Consider the following 24,841-nt stretch of genomic DNA (forward strand, 5'->3'; position numbering starts at 1 on the left):
CATTGAGGTCGTAGCCCATCAAGGTTATTAGATATTTAGTTAATTATAGACATGGAATAAGACAAAGTTGGTCTAGAGCAAGATCAATCCGGTAGATGGTCGCTTAGCAGACACAACCAGCAGACAATGGGCTAGCGAATGAGCATACTCGTGTTATGGACTCTACAGTGTACCTGTTGAACATAACAATAAGGCACTGAATAAAGATTTCATAAAGCTTTAAACTTGAGAAGTAAATAGCATGGATTGTAATGATAGAAGCGTATTCGTGCATTGCGTGTAGCGTGGTTAAAGGTACTTTACACTAAATCGCGATATGTCGACGTTTTTCTTTCAACAGTCATCGCCAATTACCATAAACCATAAACCGATGGCATCGACAAAGCAACCTGGGTACATCGAGCAGGATTGCAGGTGTCAGACATTCCCGATATTTCACTGAGCATCGATGACTGCCTGTACAATGTGGGTTATGTTGATGATTGAATATCGCGGTCGCGGATAGCGTGATTTATTTATTTCCATTTATGATTGTTGCTGCAAGACTAGTATTTGATTCAAGCAGCGAAAACGAAAAGGTTTCCACTTGAAAGTTAAAAATAGAAATGAGAACACTCCGTCCCGGAGTATTTGCTGATGCAAATGCGAATGGTTTGTGACAGTGTGAACATTGTTATCATTGACAATCATCAAAGTATTGTAACATTGGCGCCGAGATTCTGGGACATAGTGTGAACCAGACTATAGATAGATGAAAGCAGAGAGTTAGAGATCGAAAACAAACAAGAAGCCTTCTCACACAAGCAATAAAGAATAAGCGAACTATCGCAAAATATAGTAAGTAATGATCGACAAATAGAAAAATATTATGACTCAGTCTCATACAGAGTACTTTAGTACTACTATTAGTAACAGATGTTATTAATAACTCAGTCTCATACAGAGTACTTTAGTACTACTATTAGTAAAAGACGTTATTAATAACTCAGTCTCATACAGTACTTTAGTACTACTATTAGTAAAAGATGTTATTAATAACTCAATCTCATACAGTACTTTAGTACTACTATAAGTAACAGATGTTATTAATAACTCAGTCCTTTACAGTACTTTAGTATTACTAATAGTAACAGATGTTATTAATAACTCAGTCTCATACAGTACTTTAGTACTACTATTAGTAACAGATGTTATTAATAACTCAGTCTCATACAGTACTTTAGTACCACTATTAGTAACAGATGTTATTAATAACTCAGTCTCATACAGTACTTTAGTACTACTATTAGTAACAGACGTTATTAATAACTCAGTCCCATACAGTACTTTAGTACTACTATTAGTAACAGATGTTATTAATAACTCAGTCTCATACAATACTTTAGTACTACTATTAGTAACGTATGTTATTAATAACTCAGTCTCATACAGTACTTTGGTACTACTATTAGTAACAGATATTCAATTCTTCTTGAGCCCTTTCACATTCATGATGAACTCCTAGTGGCAAATGAACTAACCGTCTTTTATTGTTTTTTTTTAGCAGACTGCTCCATTTTGTGAGATTTTTGGCTTTCTAGATCTTCAGCTGTTTCTTTTACTGGCAGCTGCATCTTACGTGATTCCTGTCTGTCGCAGCAAGATAACTTATTAACTTGAGCCGTTAGTTTTTCTACTTGCTTATGCTCTATATCCTTCTCTTCTCGTAACTGTCTCTTCTCTTCTTGTAATTTTTTCTTCTCTTTTTGTAATTGTCTCTCTTCTTCCTTTAATCTTTCAATCTCTTGCTCTTTTTTTTAACCTTTTCCTTTAGCACCTTTTTGTCCTCCTTTAACCTTCAATGAATTCACAAATCATCATGCTATAAACAAAAGATCACACAAGGTTCGATTTTTAAAAGTTAAATGTCCAGATTTGAGACTGGAATTATTTTTAGGCCGATGATAGTTCATGGTAGCTCTACCGGATTTATCCATTATTGACTGATGAAGAGAAAGTTCACCAACTCCCTCTTCAACTTTAACAAAAATAACAGCTTTTAGTCTGCCTATATAAAGCCATTACCACTAGCTTCTTTGAAATTGGTAATTGCGAACCTACATTGTACTTATAAGACAAGAATATTATAATATTGTGGAGGACGGGACTATACTAAACCATATGTTGTGCTTGAGACTACATTATGCCTAGTCACTTATGTATATTTCTTAACCGGTTATATAATACCCTGGTAAAACTGTTATATAATACTACATTTTTGGGCCTGCTTCACAGGCCTGCTAGCACACCATTATGCCTATTGTCTGGGCCTGCCTCACAGGCCTGATGTGAAACAATGAATGTTATATAATTGTGGGCGGAGCAAATAGTATAAAAGGAGAAGGCATAAGCCAACTCTTTGGGATTCTTCTTACGGATTTGATACTGTCAAGACGGAGTTGTACATGTGCTGAGATACGTTAAATACACTATATACTTATTCTTACAAACTGTCTGTGTTTGATGCCTGCCTGGTTGGCTGAATAAGGATCCTTTTGCCAGAACTGATCTGGTTTCAAGCACGAACTGCTTTGGGGAGACACCTAAGGAAGGCTAGGGGTTGGCTGCGTTACGATCGGACCTGATCAGAAATACGATAGCATTGGAGATCAGGCCCTCCAGTAAGCTAGCCGGGACCTAAATTAGCCAAGATAGGGTCTCAGAGAGCAGGCCGTGCTAGCCTTCCAAGTGAGCCTGAACTGAGGACAGCCCACCGCGGCCTGATCCGACCACTAAGTGTGTCAGGCAGGCCGACGAGGGGAAGGCCCAGTGTTCAGACTGCACTGCCTTGCTAGGGAAGTAAAGCTGGCTCAGCTACCGGGGCCAGACCTTTACACTGGTGGCAGCAGTGGGATCTAATCAATCCACAAAAGATAACTAGCAAGGCACAATCATGGAAAGACGCACTCGTAGCGCGGAACGACCGGGAGTCCCCCAAAGGGAAGGACTAGAGGGTCTAGAGCGATTAACGAACGCGTTAGAGAGGATGCTTGTGAACCAAGAGGCACAAAGGAATCCGGAGCCACCGGTACCCAGAGAGACATTCAAGGCTCCTGAGTACGATGGGAACGGTGATGTGGAGGCCTTCATAAGGCAGTTCAATGATGTGGCTGTCGCCAATGACTGGGGAGCCAGATCCGCCTTATTACACATTCGAGGAAGGCTGAAAGAACAGGCCAAGGAATGTGGGCATGGACATACACTACAGGCGGTGTTCAACACCCTCCGGGCAAGGTTCGGCATGACCCCCAAGGAGGCAAGGTCGGAACTGCAGGGCCTGAGGAAGGAAACCCACACTACGTTATTCGAGCATGCTGCTCGTATAGAAAGACTTACGAGCATTGCGTTCGAGGAGTTGTCCGATCGAATGAAGGAGGAGATGGCGGTGGATACCTTCTGCGGGTCCTTGGGTAACATATACCTACAAAGACACCTTTTGGCAGTACCCATCCCCACCCTGGAGGCCGCCGTGAGAGCAGGGAATGAGTACCTACAGATACGGCCCGAGATGACCATTCGACAGAACCATCCAGCGAGATACGGGAGAAGGGCAGTCCAGCCAGACGAGATCGAGCAGGCCATGGAGGAGCAGGCGGAGGTAGAGAAGGCCGTAGTAGTCCGTGCTGCCCCTGACTCGCTGGGTCTACTCCTGACCACGATGGAGGATCTAAAAAAGGAAATGGCTGATCTGAAGAGACAAGTCGGTCACTCACAAGGTCCCCCACAGCAAGTGACTCGGGAAAAAGGAGTAAGGAGATGCTGGGGGTGTGATCAGACAGGTCACTGGAAGAGGAACTGCCCCAAGAACCAACCCAGTAGCCGCACCACCCAGGGACAGAACCAGGGAAACGCCTATCGCCCGCAGCAGTAGGGCAACCTGCTGGCTGCAATAGGGCGCCAAGAACCAATAATTACAAAAAGGTGAGAGGGGCAGGCCGAAGGAAGGCGGAGGTGGACCCGGAAGGCTGGTCCTACCCCGCGAATTCAGTAGCTATCACGCAGAGGCTTCCGGTAGGGAAGGTTCCCACCTACAACCACTACCAGAGCTTAGAAGGCCTAGCTGAAGACGAAGAGGACATGGAGATGGATCCTCGAGTATCGCCACAGGAGGCCCGACAGGCCCAGGGGCGGTATGTCCGCCAAACCCAAAGGCAAGCTAGACAAAAAGCGACATCAGGAAATGTCGGTAGTGTAGAGGAAGGTACAATCGGGAAAAACTACTCCAAGAGATCTGGACCGCGAGGGTCGGGACCGAGAGCCGATCCAGCACCAGCTGGAGCTCTCGAGAGACCTAAACGCAGATCGGGAAAGAAGGAGAAGTTAATCTCGAGCGAACGCCTCCAGGAACCAAGACGACCTAGGTCGGGGGAAAAAGGCCCAGCCAGTGCTGATCCTTCCCAGAGATTTGGACAGGGTAGATTGGGAGCGAGAGTCAGTTCATCCGGAGCTGAGCTTCTCCAGAGATCTATACCCTCCAGATCGGGAGTGGAAGAGGAACCAGCTATGGTGGAGCAATTCCAGAGACCAGGGGGTCGCAGATCCAGGAACGGGTGGGGCTGGGATCGAGCCTATTGCCCCCAGAATCAGGAGTAGAGGAAGGACGGGAGTCGAACCAAGTCGACCCGTTCCGGGGTGGAGACCCAAGCCAACGCCTGAGTCCGGTGTCGGGTCCGACAGGCCGATACGGGGAGAGCACAAGGCCAGCTGCTCCCGAGGAAAGCCTGGCGGACCAGCTCGATGAGAGTCCACCACCGGACAGGCCTCGGCGTCTGCCACGATAAAGATATTCCAAAGGGGCGCCTAACGACACCTGCGAAAGGAATGAGTTACCAAGAATCGGAGCCTTGGAAAAGCCCCACAAATCTAGCTACTTCTTGCCCGGGAAAATGGAGAGACAGGACCTGGTCTTTCTCATAGATACCGGCTGCAATACGAACCTGTTGTCAAAGAAGATGTTCGACCAAATGCCAGCCCAGATTAGAGATCAACTGGAGGAAAATGACCGATACGGTCTGATGGCAGACGGGAGTTAGCTCCAATTCTACGGACTAATCCGACTAACCGGGAGAGTCCGCGATGTACCGATCGAGGAGAACTTCATTGTGAGCCAAATCAGCGAGGACACCATCCTGGAGATGCCCTTCCTGATCTCACACCGATGCCACATGGACTTCGACCAACCCGTCATCTCCATCGGGGACAGAAGACTCTCCTGTACCGATAAATACGGCAGACTGATGGTGTCGAAGGTACACACCTGGAAGAAGGTCACCATTCCACCATTGTCTGAAGTAACGGTGGCGGGAAGGATATCAGCCCGAAATTATGTACCCGTAGGCATAATAGAGGGAGCTGACCCGCACCTTCCGGTGGCACGTAGCCTGAATCAGCCCGGAGACCAGGGCGACGTGGCCGTGCAATGCCTAAACCCGGGTAACCACCCCATCGAATTGGCGGCTGGACAAATGATAGGCTTGTACACTGCCATCAGGGCAGAGGATGTGCAGGCCGAACCCTGGACTGAACCAAAAGACTTCAACACCGAAGTAACTGGAGTAGGGTGTACAGCTGTATACGCTGGGAAAGCAGTGCCCGAACATCTAGTCGAGCTCTACGATCAGGCCGTCCGAGGTTGCTCGCACGACCAGGAAAGGCGGAAGTTGGCCGCCCTGCTGGCTAAATACCAGGATGTCTTCAGTAAGTACGAGGGCGATGTGGGGCGGACCGATCTAGTAAAACACAGTATACCGCTGATAGAAGGAGCCAGGCCCATTAGACAACCTCCCCATAGGTTGGGGCCCCTCAAGGAGGCAGAGGCGGACAGACAGGTGATCGACCTATTGGAAAAGGGCCTGATCGAACCTGCAAATGGGGCCTGGAGCTCACCAGTGGTGATGGTTCGGAAGACGGACGGCGGGTGGCGGTTCTGCATGGACTACCGGCAACTAAATGCCATCACACAACAGGACGCCTATCCAATCCCAAGAATCGATGAGAGCCTGGACGCCCTGGCGGGAAGTCGATTCTTTAGCACACTAGACCTGACTAGCGGATACTGGCAAGTGCCAATGGACCAGGAAGCCCAGGAAAGATCTGCTTTCACCACCCGAAGTGGGCTATGGAAGTGGAAAGTGCTGCCGTTCGGACTAACATCGGCTCCCGCCACCTTTCAGAGGTTGATGGAATCTGTGTTGCAAGGACTCCACTGGAAGACTCTCTTGCTCTACCTGGACGACATTATCGTCATCGCCCCCGACTTTGAAACACACCTGGCTCGCCTGGAAGAAGTCTTTCGGAGGCTGGCAACGGCCAGGTTAAAGCTAAAGCCCTCGAAGTGTGAACTCCTCCAGGAGAAGGTGAAATATCTCGGACATGTGGTGAGCCCGCAAGGAGTATCCACTGACCCGGAGAAGATCAAGGCAGTGGCAGAATGGCGAGTCTCACAGAATGTGAAACAGTTACAAGCATTTTTAGGGACGACTGGATACTATCGGCAGTATCTGAAGGACTATGCCACTACCGCCAAGCCACTCACTGTTCTGACAGGAAAAGGGAAAGCCTGGCAGTGGGGCAACGAGGAGCAAGCGGCATTCGAGACACTCCGACGAGGGTTGGTCATGGCACCGGTCTTGGGTTATCCCAACCCCGGGAACCAGTATATCTTGGATACCGATGCTAGTAACGTGGGAGTGGGGGCGGTGTTGACTCAGAACCAGAATGGTAGGGAGACAGTAGTAGCGTACTACAGTAAAACACTCAGCCCCGCAGAACAGAATTACTGTGTCACCCGTAAGGAACTGTTAGCGGTGGTAAAGGCCGTAAAACACTTTAGACCTTATTTATATGGACAGCGCTTCCTACTCCGAACGGACCATGCCTCATTGAGATGGTTGTGCCGACAAAGGGAACCGTCGGCTCAGGTGGCCCGGTGGTTGGAGATCTTGTCGGAGTTCACCTACCAACTGGAACACCGACCCGGGGCCAAACACGGGAATGCCGACGGTTTGAGTCGGCAAGCCTGCCCGGAGGACTGCCGGCAATGCACCCGCATAGAAGAGAGAGACGGAGGTCCAAATAAGCAGGCTATGATGAAGGAAGACCCTAACAAGGTGGCCGCCATCAAATTGCCCAGAGAGCGGAACTTCCGTCAATTGGTACAAAGCAAGATGGAAGGGAACCAGGCCGTGGCCCGAATGTACTGGGCTGTAAGGAATGACCAGGAATTGACAGAGAAAGAACTGACATTGGGGAACAATGAGCTCCGAATCTTACACAGAAGGCGAGAAGCCATGCGGCTATCAACCAACGGTGTCCTGGAGATCCGGCTAATAACGAACGGCCACTCTCGATGGTGCACCCTATGCCCCCGAGCAGACCGAAACCGGGTCATCTGGGAAACTCATCGGCTGGCCCATGCAGTGGTGCACAAGACAACGAAGAGAGTCCTACTAAATTGGTACTGGCCGGGCCTAAGTGCAGACATACGTCGCCTGATCAAGACGTGCGAGGTCTGCCATGTAGCCAAGACCGGGGGAACCACGCCAGCAAGAGCCGGCACCGACTCTATGCCGGGCGTCCTTGGCAGAAGTTTGCAGTGGATCTGGTGGGACCAATGCCAGAGACTGAGAAGGGGAACAAGTGGATTCTCGTGATCAGTGATCACTTCTCAAGATGGCAGGACGCCATAGCCATTCCGGATGCAACTGCCCCGGTAGTGGCCACGACCCTGGATGAGAGGGTATTCTGCTACTTCGGCCTGCCGGAGGAGTTGCATTCGGACCAAGGAGCCCAGTTTGAATCTAAACTCATGAGCGAGTTGTGCAGGTTAGGGAATGTAACCAAGTACATGGACTACCCCATACCACCCTCAAGGAAATGGAATCGTAGAGCGAAACAACCGTAGCCTGGGAGACTCATTGAGGGCCCTACTTCTCCGCCGAGGACCAACAGAATGGGACCTGTTGTTACCCCAAATCATGTGGGCGTTTAGGTGCACACCTCACTCCGCCACCGGAGAAACTGCGAACTTCATGATGATGGGCAGGGAGCTGCGTCTGCCCGACCAGCTATCCGAACCAGTAGCCACGGACAACCAAGCCATCCAGCCCTACGTGTTGGAGTTGGCCGGTCGGCTAGAAGAAACTCACGAGATTCTCCGGGAGTGCCAGATGAAAGTAAGGGTAGAGGATGAGGAAGAGCCGCCCCTGTTTGAAGTGGGAGATCTGGTGTTGTTGGTGAATAAGCGGCGAAGGAGGGGTGAAAACCCCAAACTCCAACCCAAATACGTGGGGCCGTACACGGTCACCAAGCGTCACTCTAATAATACCCATCAAGTAGAACGGCAGGGTCAGGTATCCGTTCAGAACGAGGAATGCCTAAAGCCCTATGTTGCATGCTCAGAAGCAGATGGTAGGGCCCCGGCCACCAGGGAGCCGGCTCGGCGCCCCAACATGAGAGGAGCTACCGGCAATAGGAGAAGTAGAGAAGAACCGATCGAGTTGTTGCCTACCCTGGAGTTCCACGCAAGGGAACTCGCTTTCCAACCACCCCTGCAGCCTAGGGACAGGGACCCTTTTCCCGCACCCAGTAAGGGGGAAACGTTCCAGAGGCGACTACTGGAAGCCCTGACGGAGGAGGAGCATCCCCTTCCCGTGGATAGCAGTATTGAGGAGGAGCCCGTTAATGCGCCAGGACGCACAGACCCCTCGGAGTTAGGACAAGATGACCTGGGAGCCGAGTCCGATCCCATTGCCCCCCTCGATCTTCACAGACCGGATGGACAGGGAGAGGAAACGACTATAGAACCACAGGCACCTGCAGAGACTGAACAGGCAGAACCGACCCCCACCATGAACTCTAGACCGGTTCCGACCGGGGGAAAGATGCAGGTGGAGACGGAGCCCACTGGAACCGACAGACCCGTGGAGTTGAGAAGAGATGGGAGGCCCCGAAGAATTACGAGACCACCCATCCGGTATGGGCAGGCGGTGTGTCACCAGGTCGAACCCGAGAAGAAAAAGGAAGAACAGTGCCGATACTCGGAAGAGATTAAGAACACGGGAACAGGAGAAAGGGAACAGATGGAAAACTTCCAACTCTCAGAAGAGGTGAAGAGTAGCCCAGCAGCCAGAGAGAGATACGAGTTGTTAAGGAGCCGTTTGGAGGACATAGATGAGCTGCTGAAAGAAGGAAGCATTGTCCTCGACGAGGAAGGAGAGTTACAATATCGAACGTTGAAAGACTCTATGGAGGAGTCGGAGAGGGCGATGACTGCAGAGATCCAAACTACCAGAACAAGTGAGAAAGGACAAACGATCTGGAACGAAGGGGCGAAGATAGCAGAGGCCGGAGAAATCTCCCAGAGAGAGAGATTTTCCGGCCAGGGACGATCTGGACCGGTGACTACTGGCGACACAGTTGACCCGGGTCAAGGACGAGGCTCCACCGGAAACTGGCCGCCATTGCGCTCAGTCAACCACAACGCTGCTCCTAGCCAATTCACATACGGTACACGTCATTTCACGACTGCTCTCTGCTTCAGACAGTTCGCAACTACGTTAGCCACATGGACCCGAGGAGTACCCAGTACGAAGATAAAGAATTGCAGCAACTACTCACGGAGCTTGATGGAATACTTGAGGAGACGGAGACAACAGCCACACAGACAGGCATAGATCCAGAGCGCCGTGTCAGCGTATCTTCAACAAATCCAAAGGCCACACCAATGGCATATAAAGGGACCAAACCAAATCAGAACGATGACGCGCAATCAGCGCTTACGTAGCTGTGCAAACCAATATCACTAGGCATCTATGACTCCACCTCGGGTAAATTGTTGACCCCAGGCTAAACAATTGGGGGGGAGTGTGTGGAGGACGGGACTATACTAAACCATATGTTGTGCTTGAGACTACATTATGCCTAGTCACTTATGTATATTTCTTAACCGGTTATATAATACCCTGGTAAAACTGTTATATAATACTACATTTTTGGGCCTGCTTCACAGGCATGCTAGCACACCATCATGCCTATTGTCTGGGCCTGCCTCACAGGCCTGATGTGAAACAATGAATGTTATATAATTGTGGGCGGAGCAAATAGTATAAAAGGAGAAGGCATAAGCCAATTCTTTGGGATTCTTCTTACGGATGTGATACTGTCAAGAGGGAGTTGTACATGTGCTGAGATACGTTAAATACACTATATAGTTATTCTTACAAACTGTCTGTGTTTGATGCCTGCCTGGTTGGCTGAATAAGGATCCTTCTGCCAGAACTGATCTGGCTTCAAGCACGAACTGCTTTGGGGAGACACCTAAGGAAGGCTAGGGGTTGGCTGCGTTACGATTGGACCTGATCAGAAATGCGCTAGCATTGGAGATCAGGCCCTACAGTAAGCTAGCCGGGACCTAAATTAGCCAAGATAGGGTCTCAGAGAGCAGGCCGTGTTAGCCTTCCAAGTGAGCCTGAACTGAGGACAGCCCGCCGCGGCCTGATCCGACCACTAAGTGTGTCAGGCAGGCCGACGAGGGGAAGGCCCAGTGTTCAGACTGCACTGCCTTGCTAGGGAAGTAAAGCTGGCTCAGCTACCGGGGCCAGACCTTTACAATATTATATTTCACGAACAAAGTTGTATGTTTTTACTGCACCAAATATCCTATATATTGCTTGCATGGGATCTTTTGGAAAAACTTTCAGCACATAATTAATGTAGGTACTTTTAACACTAGTTGCTAGCTATTGCCTAAGACAACTATAGCAGGAGAGGCTTCAGATTTTTGGAGTGCATTATGTTGTGCCCCTTTTCATGCAATAAATATAGATAGACCCTTAGTGCCTGGTGCGACCTGTGAACTTCTTGGCAATTCAATGAGTGATTTGTTATTGTGAGATATTGAGATTATATAGTTATTGAGATATTTGTGCCAATATTGTTCTTTGGAAAATAAGAATCATATGACAGTATTAAATACTGTCAGATAAAATAAGATAAAATTTTTATCTTTATTTTCGTTTTTCTTACTATTTTTCTTAATATTTACATTTGATTACAATTTTCAATCACAATCAATGACTTTGGAGTGTACTTTAAACTTTAAATATAGTTTTACTTTAATTTTATATTTTGATTTGCTAAAAACTGGTTAGTTTCACTCTAGCATATCAACAATGGCAATAAATGGCAAGTAGCATCTAGGAAGTACATATGACTGGGTCCTGCCCACTGCATGTAATTACGCCTCGCTTATGCTCAATATGTTTAAAGCACTACTGCTTACCCAGGGACCTTCTGGCTGTCATACAGCATCTGAACTCCTGTTTCGTAGGTGTTTAGGCAGTCCAATACTTCAGCACTCTTTATACAAAAGAGCAAAGAAACTTTTAATGTTCGTTTGTAAAATGTTGACTCGTGTATATTACCAGTCACCTGAAGAAGTTAGAAGCACAAAACAGACCTTCGTGACTCTAGTGAGAAATAACAGCCTGGAAAAAATAAGTCACATATAAGGTTGGCTTGCAACAAAAATCACATTACATTTATTTGGTATCAAAAAGTTCACCACGTCTTACTCTGCTGTGTTGTAGGTGCAAAATATGTGGAAATGTGATTACAAGCTCTTAAAAGCTCAAAAACGAACAGTTAATCGCAGCCATTATGAAAACGTCCTAGGTTGGACTCCCTCTCCAAAACGGCTCAAATGGGTTGTAGTTGAACACGATGTGCTTCTGTTAACACATTCATGCAACCTCAATCGTCTAAATATTTTCACAAATATACTTCACGCATTCAATAAAACCATGTCTATTGTCCTTATCATGTCCTTACCATGTCTGTTTCATTATCATTGTAGTGCTGTCACTTTGAGCACTGATATCTCAAAACCTAGCCTAAAAATTAGTTTAATTTTTTAACCTTAGCTCGAAGGATTGCATATCATCCTCTGACAAACATGAGGAACGTGTTAGTCACCTGTAATAGCGAAAAATGCTGCAGAAGTTATTCGCGCCATTTGGTAGGGAGCATTGGTCGCATGATCAGATTACGACCAGATGATTAGACCAAGTTGAAACGAAACTGTGAAGTAGCGAGCATCTATATTTGAATAGGGCTTTCTAGTAGAACTCAAAGTGTTTGTCATAAACTAGTGCTACAAGACGTTTTATATTGAGCCTTTTATTGGCCTTTTATTTCACGTGATAACATCACGTGTCAAAACAATAACCACGTCGAGTTGAATATGTCATCAAAATAAAGTGATTCCAACCTACGGCGTTTTCGTGATGACTGCGATAAACTGTTCGTTTTTGAGCTTTTAAAAGCTTGTAATCCCATTTCCACATATTTTGCACTCACAACACAGCAGAGTAAAGCATGGTGAACCTTTTGATACCAAAAAACTGTAATGTGATTTTTGTTGTAAGTCAACCTTTAACTTAATCCAACGCTGTACTTTTCAGCATGTAGACTGCTGTTAGCAGTATGCCTGACTACTTATTTATCATCTAGCTGAATGCCTGGTGTTGCAAGGGTATTGGAAGACAGCTTATACTCAGCGGCAGGTAATGTAGTTGTCATTGGCTAATTTGAGTAAGTTAGTATGCTATTACTAAACTTACTAATATGAGCTGTGAGAGCAAGCTTTAGTGAAATTGCGTGTAACACAGAGTCACTATGTGTATTTTAACCCAGATAATGACTATCTGCCCAATGAAAACGTTGTATCCCGTGTAGCTTAATGGGTTAGTTTGTTGCCTTGCATAAGGGAGGTTCCGAGATCAAATCCTCTGCGATACGGATTTTTCTTTGCTAGATTTTAATCGCTATAATTGAACACGGGGTTTAACCAAAAACAAAAATACAAGCACTGAGATTTATCTACATGCATATAGCTAATGGATAAGTAAATATATATATATGTATATACATATATGTATTTATATATGTATATAATTACAACTGAAATTCTACTATATTATAAAATAATACAATAAAGTAATACTAAAATAAAAGAGCTCCACAAGAAATTGGAGCAAATAGTAACAGTTATGTAAAACAGTTGCACTTAACTTTCAGCTACTGGCAGTTTTATGACTTTTTCTGTCAATCTTCAGGCTGCTACTGAAGATTGACAGAAGTAGCAGCCTGAAGATCGACAGAAGAAGTCATGAAACTTCCAGTAGCTGAAAGTTAAGTGCAGCTGTTTTACATAACTGTTATATATATATGTATATATACTAGCCAAATGCCCTGCGTTGCACTAGTAATAAAATCATTACCCAATGAATTTGAGTGACTTACCTCGTAAGCTAGTCCACACAAAGTACAGCGTATAAAAACAATAATTCTATCTAGAGAGCATGTGCAGTTTATTTTGAGACCAATCGAGTGGTCACCACTCAACTCGGTGAACAAGCCATACGCACAAAGGGTGCAATCCTAGCCTTTAAAATACTAAAAAACTCGAGGGGACATAATATCAAGAAAAGGCAATCTCAAGTAGAGAAATTTTATGTTGCAGACTATTTCTGAGCTTCAGGTTAGTGATAAGATAGTAAAGGTTATCGAAGCTCCTCCTCTGTCATTGTAGACTAAAACCTGTACAACGATTTCAAGTACATAATAGTTGGAATTTTTTGTATGTAAAGGACTAAAAGAAGACCGAGATAGAAGCTCCTCCTTCAGAACCTCCAGCTAACAAATGAAAAGAGACTGTAACAGATGGAGTAGCAAGTTCTAAGCTAAGCAATGTGAATAGACTATCTGGCAAAGCTATGCCATCAAAGATTAAGGAACAGTGGACAGTCGGGTTTAGTAAAACGTGTGATGCGTGATTCAGCGTGATGACTAAAAATAATTCTAAATAATGTAAAATCATTCTAAAACAATCGCAGATAAGTTTTGGAGGATTTTCAGTTGGGTAAAAAAATTGTGTGACACTGCGTGAAGGCTAAAATCATACCAGATCCTCATAAAATTGCTCCCAAGGCTTACCAGATGCATTTTAAGTAATATCTAAACAAACTAGAAAAATGTGTGAGGATCAAAATTGGTCCACAATGTATTAAAGCTAGCTAAAAACACTTGAAAATCTATTAGAAATATTCAGGAGTAAAAAATCTTTGACCTGTATTAGCTTGAAAATGATTTAAACTTAGCTGGTAATTTTTGTCAGTCTGTTTTGTCTGTCTGTTTGTCTGTCTTAGCTTGTTATCTTAGATTTACAATTATATCATCTTAGTATCACCTTGAAATATCAATCTGGCAAGGCAGTTCCCGAGTTCTTAGGCTAAGTGCCTAAATGATATATGTGTAAATTTAGGATAACAGACTAAGATGGACAAACTGCATCGGATTTCTTTAAAATCTGTAAAAGTTTCCAGTGATTTTCTTTCCAAGTTTAAATTATTTTCAAACTAATACAGGTCAAAGTTTTTTTCAAGCATGTGTGAATATGACTCCTGACAATTTCTAATAGATTTTAAAGTGTTTTCAGCTAGCTTTAATACATTTTAGACCAATTTTGACCCTCACAAATTTTTCTAGTTTGTTGAGATGTTACTTAAAATGCATCTGGTAAGCCATGGGGAGCAATTTTATGACGATTTGGCATAATTTTAGCCTTCACGCAGTGTCACACAATTTTTTTTGCTTAACTGAAAATCCTCCAAAACTCAACTATGAGTGTTTTAGAATGATTTTATGTTGTTTAGTAGTGGTTTTAATCCTCATGCTGATTCACGCATCACACGTTTTACTTAACCCGGTGGACAGCCACTCTCAAGTTCACTCATTAAAGATGTAGTTGCGTCAAATTTAAGCTGATCTTAAAAGAAAGCATTTTTTTCTTTATCAGTTGATGTGTTGTTTGTTGTGTTACGCGATCTCATTGCCAAGATATTTGAAGATTAAAGTCGAAAAAATCTGATCGCGGTAAAAATGCTCAGACCACAAAAAACGTGCCCAGACTTGCCCAAAATGATGTCACGCGTTATACAACCTATCTCTATCTCTCGTATTCACATCGGCTATTTGCAATAAAAGTCTAGTCCTATGCGGCTCTATTGGCACATATCTTATTTTGTATTTGCTCATGTTGGCTAAAATAAAATTTTAAATCCAGCTACAGATGCATTATTATGAATGTTTCAAAGGCATCAAATAATGAAAATTGAAAATTTGTTCTGCTCACTTTCTCCAAATGTTGTGTAAACATTTGGGTACCGGCTACCAATTCTACCGGTCTACGGTAATTCTGTCAAGTCACTTATTTAGAACGCGGTCTTTGTATCAGCAGTTCTGCAGCTACCCATACAAACGATATACAGCCTCCCATAAGCCCCGCCCACATTATGTCGCCTATTACCTATTGCCTACGTACTAGTTTCTTACTAGTAGCAATGATATACAGCTGTATACATTGCTGTATATATCATTGCTAGTAGTATTCTTACCGAATACTAAATAAGTGAAATAAGCAAGCCCCTCTTTGATTTACCTAGCAAATACGATAAAAGTTGTTCGTGACAGTTATGGTTTAACAAAGGCACAAGTACGCCAAGCCAACGATTCGAAGCTTTGGTTCTGGAAATTAAAGATTTGCATTGATCAATCGATTTTCTTCACTTTCTACAAGTGAAAAGTGAACATCTAATGTCAAATCATAAATCTAATTTACTAGATAAAGCTGCCGCAGAAAATTTGAAGCAAATGTTGCTAGGTGAACCGATAAAAAAATATAAAACGATGATTAGTGATAGCAAAAAGTTATAATTTTATTAATTAGTACATGTATTAATGAGTACTAAAATATTACCTTTAGTATATTCATCAATCTAAGCCATTGTATAGCTAGATGCTAAAGATTAAAAAGAAGCCGTCAAGAACTCACTGTACATACGTATCTCTGCACGCGCAGGAAATTACATTTTAGCCTCAAACAGGGAAATATAATCTGAATGTAAACTCAACAGGAAACTCTATAGGAGACTCAAAGTAAAAGATAAATTTACCTCCATTCTCCGATCTTCCTCCGTAGAACTTTAACTACCTGATGCCAAGAAAACTCGGAGTCACCTTCGCAGTAACTTTACAATTACATGTATATTGTTCGCCAATAAAACGTGTCAATGGAGTAATTCATTAAAGTAACAATGTTAATTAGTTTAGTAAATATCGATGTCCATGTGATTTAATAATAGAGTAAAATCCCTAAATTTGAGATCACAGACAACTCGTTTTACGAGTGATAACATTTATTACGGCCTATATAAAAATTTCGCGCTGATGATTGGCTAAGGAAGCGACCTCATATTTATCGCTCGTGGTTTCTTTTCAGATATATTGATTGTGACGTCACGAAAGAAGCACCCGCTGGAACGTGAGCTTTTTAAAAGAGGGCCTCATTCAAACGCATATATCTTTGGATGGGGCTGGTCTACAAAGACACAAATAGCATCAAATTGTAGCTGATGTTTTAGCCTTTTATGGGTCTTAATTTCATTAAATCGAATTTTTTGACGCAACCACATCTTTAACTAGTTGAAGAATCGGAAATAGTAAAGCTTCCAGCCAAGTATGATATTTTCTTTTTAGCAAGATAGAAAGTAGATGAGCCCACATTCTAGCCAGATATCGAAAAGTATGCCAGCCTCATAACCAAAACTTTATTTGGCAAACTTCCGACTATCACGAAGATCAGCATGATAAAATGTGAGTCACACACTTCCATAATAAACATGACGAATCTGTTACTTTTTGGAGCGCTGAATTCAGAAAGAAAACTTAAGAACGTTTCCATAGAAGATAACTTTGTAGTTAGACACATCAATGAGGATGTGGTTCTGGGCATGCCTTTTTATGAGGCATGTATGCAAGTAGACCTTATTCAGCCTGTGTAGAATATTGAGGAAGCCAAACTGCACCTACAAACCTGGCCAGCAGTTGACTAGCACAATCTAATTAGAGATAAGGGCAATGTTATCCACTAGCGAAAATGTGATGTCTGAGTGCTGAGCTATCTTTCAGAACTTTCATCGCTGTGAATTGTTAGTCAATATCAAGGTTGTCTGATGACTGCTAGAATTGCTCAACTCTGTTACAAAAGAAACATAGTCATGCTATGTTTTGATCCAGTAGGCATCGATGAAAAATGCCAACTGGACATCAAAAATCAGTCAGTACGGGGATTAGTGTTGGGCCGGTATTTGGTTATCTGCTCTTAACCAAATGGGATTAAGGGGGATTCTGGGTATCCGAGGAAACCAATCATTTTCGGTGACAGCTAGTTATCCACGGCCGGTTTGATAAAATCGGTATTTATCCGTTAAAGCCTATCGGTAAATGGTTATTCGGATAGATTTTTGTTGTGCGGGAAAATATTCGATTGGTATTGGTTAATTGCAAAAACGCCTCTTTGACAAACATGCTAATCTCAGCACGCATTGGCGAACGAATTCAACGAACATTTCCACGCTTACCGTATCTACTATTACCCTACAGGATGAATTTATTCACGGAGTTATATTTCGCGAAAATTGAAATTTCATGCATATTCGCGGATTAATTTATTCGTGGCTGAAAACTGTCACTCTCTAGGAAAATTTAACTCTATTGCGGATAGCAATAGAGATATCTTTACGCATGCGCACATTGCGTGTTTCGGTTTCTATTTAGCTTACGACTACGAACCGAATGTGCTAAGCTATAAATTTTTTGCTGCGTTCAGAAGTTTTCACGAATATTCATCGATTTTGAAGCCTTTGATGAACCAACAATTTGTGGTAAGTAATGAGTTTTTTTCAAAACCATTTACTAAATTAGTTGAATTTTACTTTGGTTCTTCGGTAAAACGCAATATTTATTTTTTCCATCCCTACCGCTTCGTTATTTGTTTTAGTGTGAGAAAGAGATCTTTCATCATACACGGAACCACAATGACTGCAAGGATGGTAGATGCCATTCTTAGAAGATCACCAATCATTCATGAAGATCTTGAAAATGAGGTAGAAGTGACTGCAGCTGCTATATCTGTTTTAAAAAAGGAACAAAAACGCCTTTACGAGCACAAATCTTTGGCCAACCGGCAGAACTTTGCAATAGTAAGCCACGAGGAGAGTTCTGATGATAACTTCCTTACCAGTCATGTATTAGCGAGAGAATTGCCTTCAACACCTTCTCAAGACAGTGACAGAGCTGCTATTACCAAAATAACTAATCAGAGAGCACCACTACACGCTAGTATTCACATATCAAGAGTACCAGTTTAATTTTATTGCTAGACAACCGCCATACGGACTAAAATGTTTATATTTACTCCATTCATCGTTTGTAAAATTTTATTTGTATTTGAAATATTTTATTTGTACACTCAAGTTTGTAATAAATTATAATATATCTATACATAAAATAAAATATATAATTTAATCATGTTTGCTGCAGCGATATCAAGGAGTTGTTATCGCCGAAGGTGTCTAGGTTGACTGGTTGCTTCTCTGCCAATATTCCTGCCTTGATGAATATTACTACTTGTCTCTAGTTTTCGTAATCGGAGTAGGTTGTTTCATTCTCAATCTGCAGTAAACACAAAAAGAAAAAATATTAATAAGTGTTAAGGAAGTACAAAAACAATAGCTGAAGTATTTGATGAAAGCGATCAGTTTTTAAACAAAAGAATTAACTAATGCAGTTAAATATGGAAAAACGTATCTTCACTGCAAATCAAATACATACCATAATGTCCAGACCAGAATCATGATCGTTCTCAACTTCGGTATTAGAGATTGATGGAGTCGATTTCAATGTAAAAAGACTAAGAGAGATTTTTTTGCGATGATGAAGCCATGCCGAATAACTTGTGAAAACCTTGAATAATTTTGTAAAGTTTGATGCATTGGCAATAAAACTCGAAGCCCGGCGATGATTTTAAAGAAGTTTTGGAACTCGGCTACGTTTAGTACTTCTGCCTAGCCCCTATTTTTGTGATGACGCCATTTTGCATATCTTGTGGCAACCTTGAATAATTTTGAAAAGAAATGTGATGCATTGGCAATGGTGTTAGCTCAAAGCCCAGGCAATGATTTTAAAAATGCTTTGGAACTCAACGACATTTAGTATTTATATTAAAAACTAGCCTAGCGGCTAGTTTTTAATTTGATGCAGTAGTTATTCTCCCTTGTGATTAAAAATAGAACTAATTGTTTCACGGAATTTAATAATTCGCGGAATTGACTGTTCGCGAAATCGCGAATTTTTATAACCAACGAATATTTTCATCCTGTAGGGTATATTACGTTACATTGATTAATGCCATCAGCCTCGATAGTTTGGGAGTTCTTCTCCAAAGATGGGAGGATGTATAAAGACTCTAACGACGACCTTGTGACATGCTTGTTGTGTGCCATTATCTATCTGTTCTTTATTATACATAACGTTTGTATCAATAACTATATTTTTTAATAGAATAAACAATAAAAACATCTATCATTAAACTTATATTTCCATCTTTCTTTTCTTTTTTGGCTTGCTAAAACAAGGAGTCTCCTTGCCGTTACAATATACTGCTGACTAAAGAATGTTTTTTGCACAGGCTACTAAATGTTATTCCAAACTTTTGATTAGGTTTCTGGTTAGTTCTCTAGTTAAAATATTCGGCTCAGTCATTGAGTGAGTAAAAAGCTTATAGTTTCTGTCTGAAGTATTCCTCACAGGTAGGACATGGTCTCAATAACCTCCAAGCATAGATATGTGTTAAGAGTATTTCTGGAGTCAGATTGCAGAAACGGATGGATCCTATAATCATTGTACCCAAACAGGGTAGGTTGATGCCGTAACCTAGCTTTTTAGTAACAGAAGTTGGAGATATTTAGTGCAATTTAGAATGATAGAGATGAGTGTCTCAAAACACATTTTTATCTAAGTTCAGCCTTCAAAATCTTCTCAGTCTTTGTGAAAGGTAGATAAAACATTAAAACAATTTAAAAGCTCAAAAAAGCGCAATTTTATCACAGGCTAGCGTTGTTATCGCGCTTTTTCAAGCTCATTTTTCTCGGCGTTCAGCCCATTAAACAGTCTGTAACAAGCTACGAGCCATTTTAAACAGGTTATCTACCTTTCAAAATATACTGAGATTATTTTCAGGCTGGATTTAGAGAATAATGGGTTTTAAGACACCCATCGCTATTGTTCTAAATCGGACTAAACATTCCCAACTTCCGTTTCTACAAAAGCTAGGACACGTCACATATCTATGGGCGGAGCTTGTTGTGCCGACCGTATTGTTTTTGAGACGGAAATTAAACGCTGTAAAAAAGCCTTTATGAATTTGAAAATTAGTAGACCAATCTTTATTTTGAGTACAAAATCGGAATCAGCGTGTCTGATTTACCTAACAACAACGATAAAAGTTGTTCGTGACAGTTATGGTTTAAAGTTTAAACTATTTAACTTTAAACCATTTAAAGTTTAAACACACACTGAAAACCATATACCGAACGACAGTACCGACAATACCGAACTTTTGTAGTTGGCAAAGGATACCGAAGATGGTAAATACCGAGGATACCGATACCGGGGAAAACCGATAAAAAGGTGCAAGGATATCCGATCCGGCACTAAATTAGATACCGGCCAACCACTAGTACAGATGCATGCTCTAAGACAGGGAGGAAGACAGCACAAAGCAGTTTACAAGCATTTACTTCTCATTACAATAAAAAAATACAACTCAGACAAAGACGAGTGAGTCTGATAAGAGTTCACTTATAGGTAGGCAAATGCTGTACCCAGTCAACCTCCTATTAGATTTATCTACAAGAGAATGACAGCAAAAGAAAAGACTCTAACAGTAATTTTATTAATGACTAACAGCTATTAGTTAAAGAAAGGCCAATGAACTTCTCGAGCTTCAACACGCCTTTGGAATCCAGAGTTGGTTGTATAAGTAGGTAACAATAATACACATTATCTTTACCTACATGAGCTCGCTGTAAGCAGCTTCTCAGCCTGGATACTAAGTTGATCAACTAGAGTAACTTAGAGTGGATACAAGCTGTTTTAAAAAAAGATACTAGCAAAATACTGCCCTGACTAAATGAACATCTCAGATCCTCATACTCCAAAGCTTCGTTAACATTTTCTTCCTTTCAGAAAACACGACAGAAGTAAGAAGCATGAAGCGCAACAGAAACTAATCTACAAAATTGAGAAAAGCGGATTCCTGGAGCTCAAGACACAACTAGAGTGAGATGAATCCATACAATTTTTTGAGATTGTTGGCCAGCCATGAATAGCACAAGAAGGAGATACACAACTGTCAGGGAAGCTATCCTGAGTAGATTTAATGGAGTTTGAGCTTTACTCATGTGAGTTTGGTCCAAAAAGATGCCAACTTGAAAAAATTAATTGTGTTAGTAAACCTAACCCACCAACCCTTGAAAACAGTCACCATTTTTAAAAGCAAAGCTGTCTCACTATTGGTCACTCAGTCTTCCACAGGAATATGTTATTCCTAAAGGAAAGGTAGCATATATTCTTGCAAAGAGTTCCCAAGGAGGAGCTACTATGTTAAAGGGAGGCCTGAATTTGTGACGTGCAGCAAATCTGTTCCTACCTAACACAGTTGAAGACCTTTATAGCTATGAAGCAGAGCACTTAAAAACCAGATCTCATGCAAGATCATCACTGAATCCCAAAGTCTTAGTGCCGAGCTCTGCCTCTGTTTCTCAGGACATATCCAAATAGGCTCTATTGACAGCAATTATTGCTGTTGACTAACCAAAAAACAGGCAGTCCCAATATCTCGGACAGAAGATTAGTGGCCAAGGAAATGAACAGCATTAATCAGGCTGACTTGTGTTATGCAAAATTATGACAAAAATGAGGTTTACAATGTTTCTCACTGGAGTCGTGATAAGTTTGTTTTGTGTTTCTGCACTCTTCAGGTGACTGTTGGTGTACGTCAGTCAACATTTTACAAATGAACTTTAAAGTTCTCATTGTACTTTTGTATAAAGGAGGCTGGTGTAATAGACTGCCTGAACACCTGCAATATCCTGAGGAATTAGGATGCTATATGACTGCCAGAGAATGACAGAGACAGAATAGCAGAAAGAAGAATAGCAGAGTTCAATATTAGAAAAATACCACAGTGGCCAAGGTTTGAATAGGAAAGTTGAAGAAAGAAAAAGACAATTTATATAACAAGTTTTTACTGTTAGCCGAAAGTGAGTCCGCAAATATCGAAGCAGCGTCTGTAGACGTCAGGATAATACAAATTAAAAGCCCACTAATGGGAGAGGGAGGCTATTTCATGATCTCCTTTCCAATACCACCCAATTTCTTTTGATATGTGATATGATTTGCCCTGTTCTATTACCTGCGCTAGCGTTTGCTCTAATCCCATCACATGGTACTGTATGATACTCTTACTCAGATGGACTATGCATATATGTTATATCAATTATTGTACTAAAATGCTTTGTTTTTTATATTGGTCCATTAGCTAACACTAGAAGAATATATACTTTCAAAAATACACTTCACATTTGGTATGCTATGTTATTTGATGCTCTACTCTGGAATAATTATACTTAACGAAATATACTTAGAGATTGACAAAACCGAAAGTAATAGAGCAGCAGCCACAAATAACCCTGCACAGATATGCAATTGACCAATTGAGATGACAAATGAGATATTATAAGTTCGGTCTGATGAGTGCAGTGCCTCTAGTCACCTCTTCACAGTCAATTACCTTTAGCTAATACTTCTCTGATGATAGACACTGAGTTGGCATAACTGAGTCTGATGTTTTACAAAACCTTGAATTGGAATTAGGGTTTTCAGTGTTAATCTTTTAAACCTTTCCTGCAATTGACTAAATGTTTCTGTGTCACATTTTATGTTTTGTAGAAGCTCTGGCAGTTGATATTATACACTTGGTGATGAGGAGTTACGCGGGTCAAAAAGAAATTTGATGTCTTGTTGTTATAGTTATGTAGCTGAATGTCTACTCATTTAACTGAAGATTTGATGCTCTAAGAAACACATTAATAATACTATTATTGCATAATTTTCCTTTGTTTGGGGCTTTTGAAGAACTTTGCTTAAAATAGCATAGTGTTCTTTACAAAAACAAATCATGGCTGTGATATAATTACAGGTGCTTTTGTATTTCACCTAATCCTTCAGCTGCGTTTGACAAAGGAGCTTCAGGCTATTGTGTCTCGCTATTGTCACTAGTAGAACCAATAGCAGAGAGCACAAACATCAGCATTGTGACTAACAATTTTAAAGAGGATACATGTTCTTTGCGCCTCAAATCGCTCCCCATAATAATAGAAATATAGTATGTTTCTTAAGCAAAAATAAGCTGTAGAATGGCAGTCTTTTGTTCAAACTAGCAGAAGTGGACACTCTATTTAACAGATTAAACACGCTGAAATAAAGAGTTTTTCAGCAACAGAAAATCTTGTCTGGTAAAAAAAAAAGTTCAATGCGTTTAAAATCTACTCAATCACACTTGTCTTGGGCAGATCAGCATCCATGATATTAGGAAATACAAATAATCATGATATAATTCTTGTTAAATTGCTTATTTAGACATATTGTTGATAAATTTTATATGTTATTGTTAGCTACAAATCGTGCTAAATTAATGCTCCAAGGTCAATTTATAAGACCAATAAAAATGAAAATGTTGTACAGTGCCATTGATTAACCACTGAAACTGTAAACTCGAGATCAGTGCAAAAAGCACAGTCTGCTTCGAAGCAAGTCTCAAGACAGTTGTTTTTTTTAACATGACGCAGGAAAATGAAATTTCAAATAAACAAATTTTCAAACAGGGTTTAATTTGACAGATTTAAAATTTAGAAAGCGTTAATTAAAAATTTAGTACTGTTTCAAATAATTGGAACTTGGTAAAACCAATCAGGCAAAGACGACTGGAATTTTTCGAGCACAAAAATTAAAAAATGGGAGAGAGTCTAGATAACTTGAAGGTAACTGAGATAACAAAGATAACTGAAGGAAAATGAAGCAGAAGACAGCGGCTGACCTACTTGGGAGACCTAAGTGAATGGATGGCGGAGAGAGCGAGAGAGAGCAAGCATTGTTGAAAATAATAGGGGCTACAAAGTGGTGGAGAACCAGAATCGCCCAGGTCCTCACAAGACATGGCACTTAGAGAGAGGTCGTTCGTTCGTAAACTTCGACATAGGTTGTTCTGAGTTCAGATAGACTAGAGTTAGAATGGGGTAAAATATCTCATTCTCTTTAAAATGTAATACTAATAAGATATACCACTAGCTTACCATCTCCTCTTTTGATGGGAGAACTGGAATGCGTGCAGCGGCCAGGCTTTTGGCCAGGTCTTCAAATATCTTCAAATATTCATCTGTATTACCTTCAGAGTTGTCATATTTGTGCTTGCTGTCATTTACTAACTCAAGAGTCCTTGCTACCTTATGTTCGAGTTGTGGGTGTGTCTGGTATCGGGGGTCTAGTGAGTAATAGTATGCAACACCCCGGTAGGAAGTGCCTAATGTCATGTGCATACCAAGAAGAATGTCATGCAGAATTCCAACTCGTAATAGAAATATGGTTGGCATTAGCAGGCACAACTTATTTTTAATGTCCAAATTATTGAAGTTTGTAAGGTCATGAAAATATTTCTCTCGGCACTGACAGTAAAAATTGCTTCGACTGTGTCCTTTTATTATTCTACATCCTTGTTTCAGTAGACTATTAGCAGCGTTCGCCTCTTGTGCCTGTTGATTATTCAACTCTTTCAACTTCTCAT

General features: G+C 41.8%; 2 protein-coding genes across 3 annotated transcripts in view; one reads left to right on the plus strand and one right to left on the minus strand.

Moving 5' to 3' along the window:
* Window positions 1-24,841, plus strand: part of LOC137405907 (ATP-dependent RNA helicase DHX58-like) — a 126,136-nt gene that overhangs the window by 86,813 nt on the left and 14,482 nt on the right. The gene's annotated exons all lie outside the window — the stretch shown is intronic.
* Window positions 1,759-24,679, minus strand: LOC137406671 (uncharacterized). The gene is made up of 3 exons (XM_068093285.1): window positions 24,354-24,679; window positions 11,321-11,397; window positions 1,759-1,835 (listed from the first exon to the last, which is right to left on the minus strand). The coding sequence occupies exons 1-3, from the start codon at window positions 24,648-24,650 to the stop codon at window positions 1,769-1,771; spliced, it is 441 nt and encodes a 146-aa protein (XP_067949386.1). The 5' UTR covers window positions 24,651-24,679; the 3' UTR covers window positions 1,759-1,768.

The sequence above is a fragment of the Watersipora subatra genome, chromosome 10, assembly GCF_963576615.1.
Source record: "Watersipora subatra chromosome 10, tzWatSuba1.1, whole genome shotgun sequence".
NCBI classification, from domain to species: domain Eukaryota; kingdom Metazoa; phylum Bryozoa; class Gymnolaemata; order Cheilostomatida; family Watersiporidae; genus Watersipora; species Watersipora subatra.

Bases quoted from the DNA above. Each gene is read 5' to 3' on its own strand.
- LOC137406671 (XM_068093285.1), bottom strand. From the start codon at position 24,650: ATGCCAACCATATTTCTATTACGAGTTGGAATTCTGCATGACATTCTT. The intron at 11,398-24,353 runs GTAAGCTAGTGG...TTTTGTATAAAG, and splicing joins TCCCATCAAAAGAGGAGATG to AGTGCTGAAGTATTGGACTG. The intron at 1,836-11,320 runs GTAAGCAGTAGT...AATTCATTGAAG, and splicing joins GACAGCCAGAAGGTCCCTGG to GTTAAAGGAGGACAAAAAGG.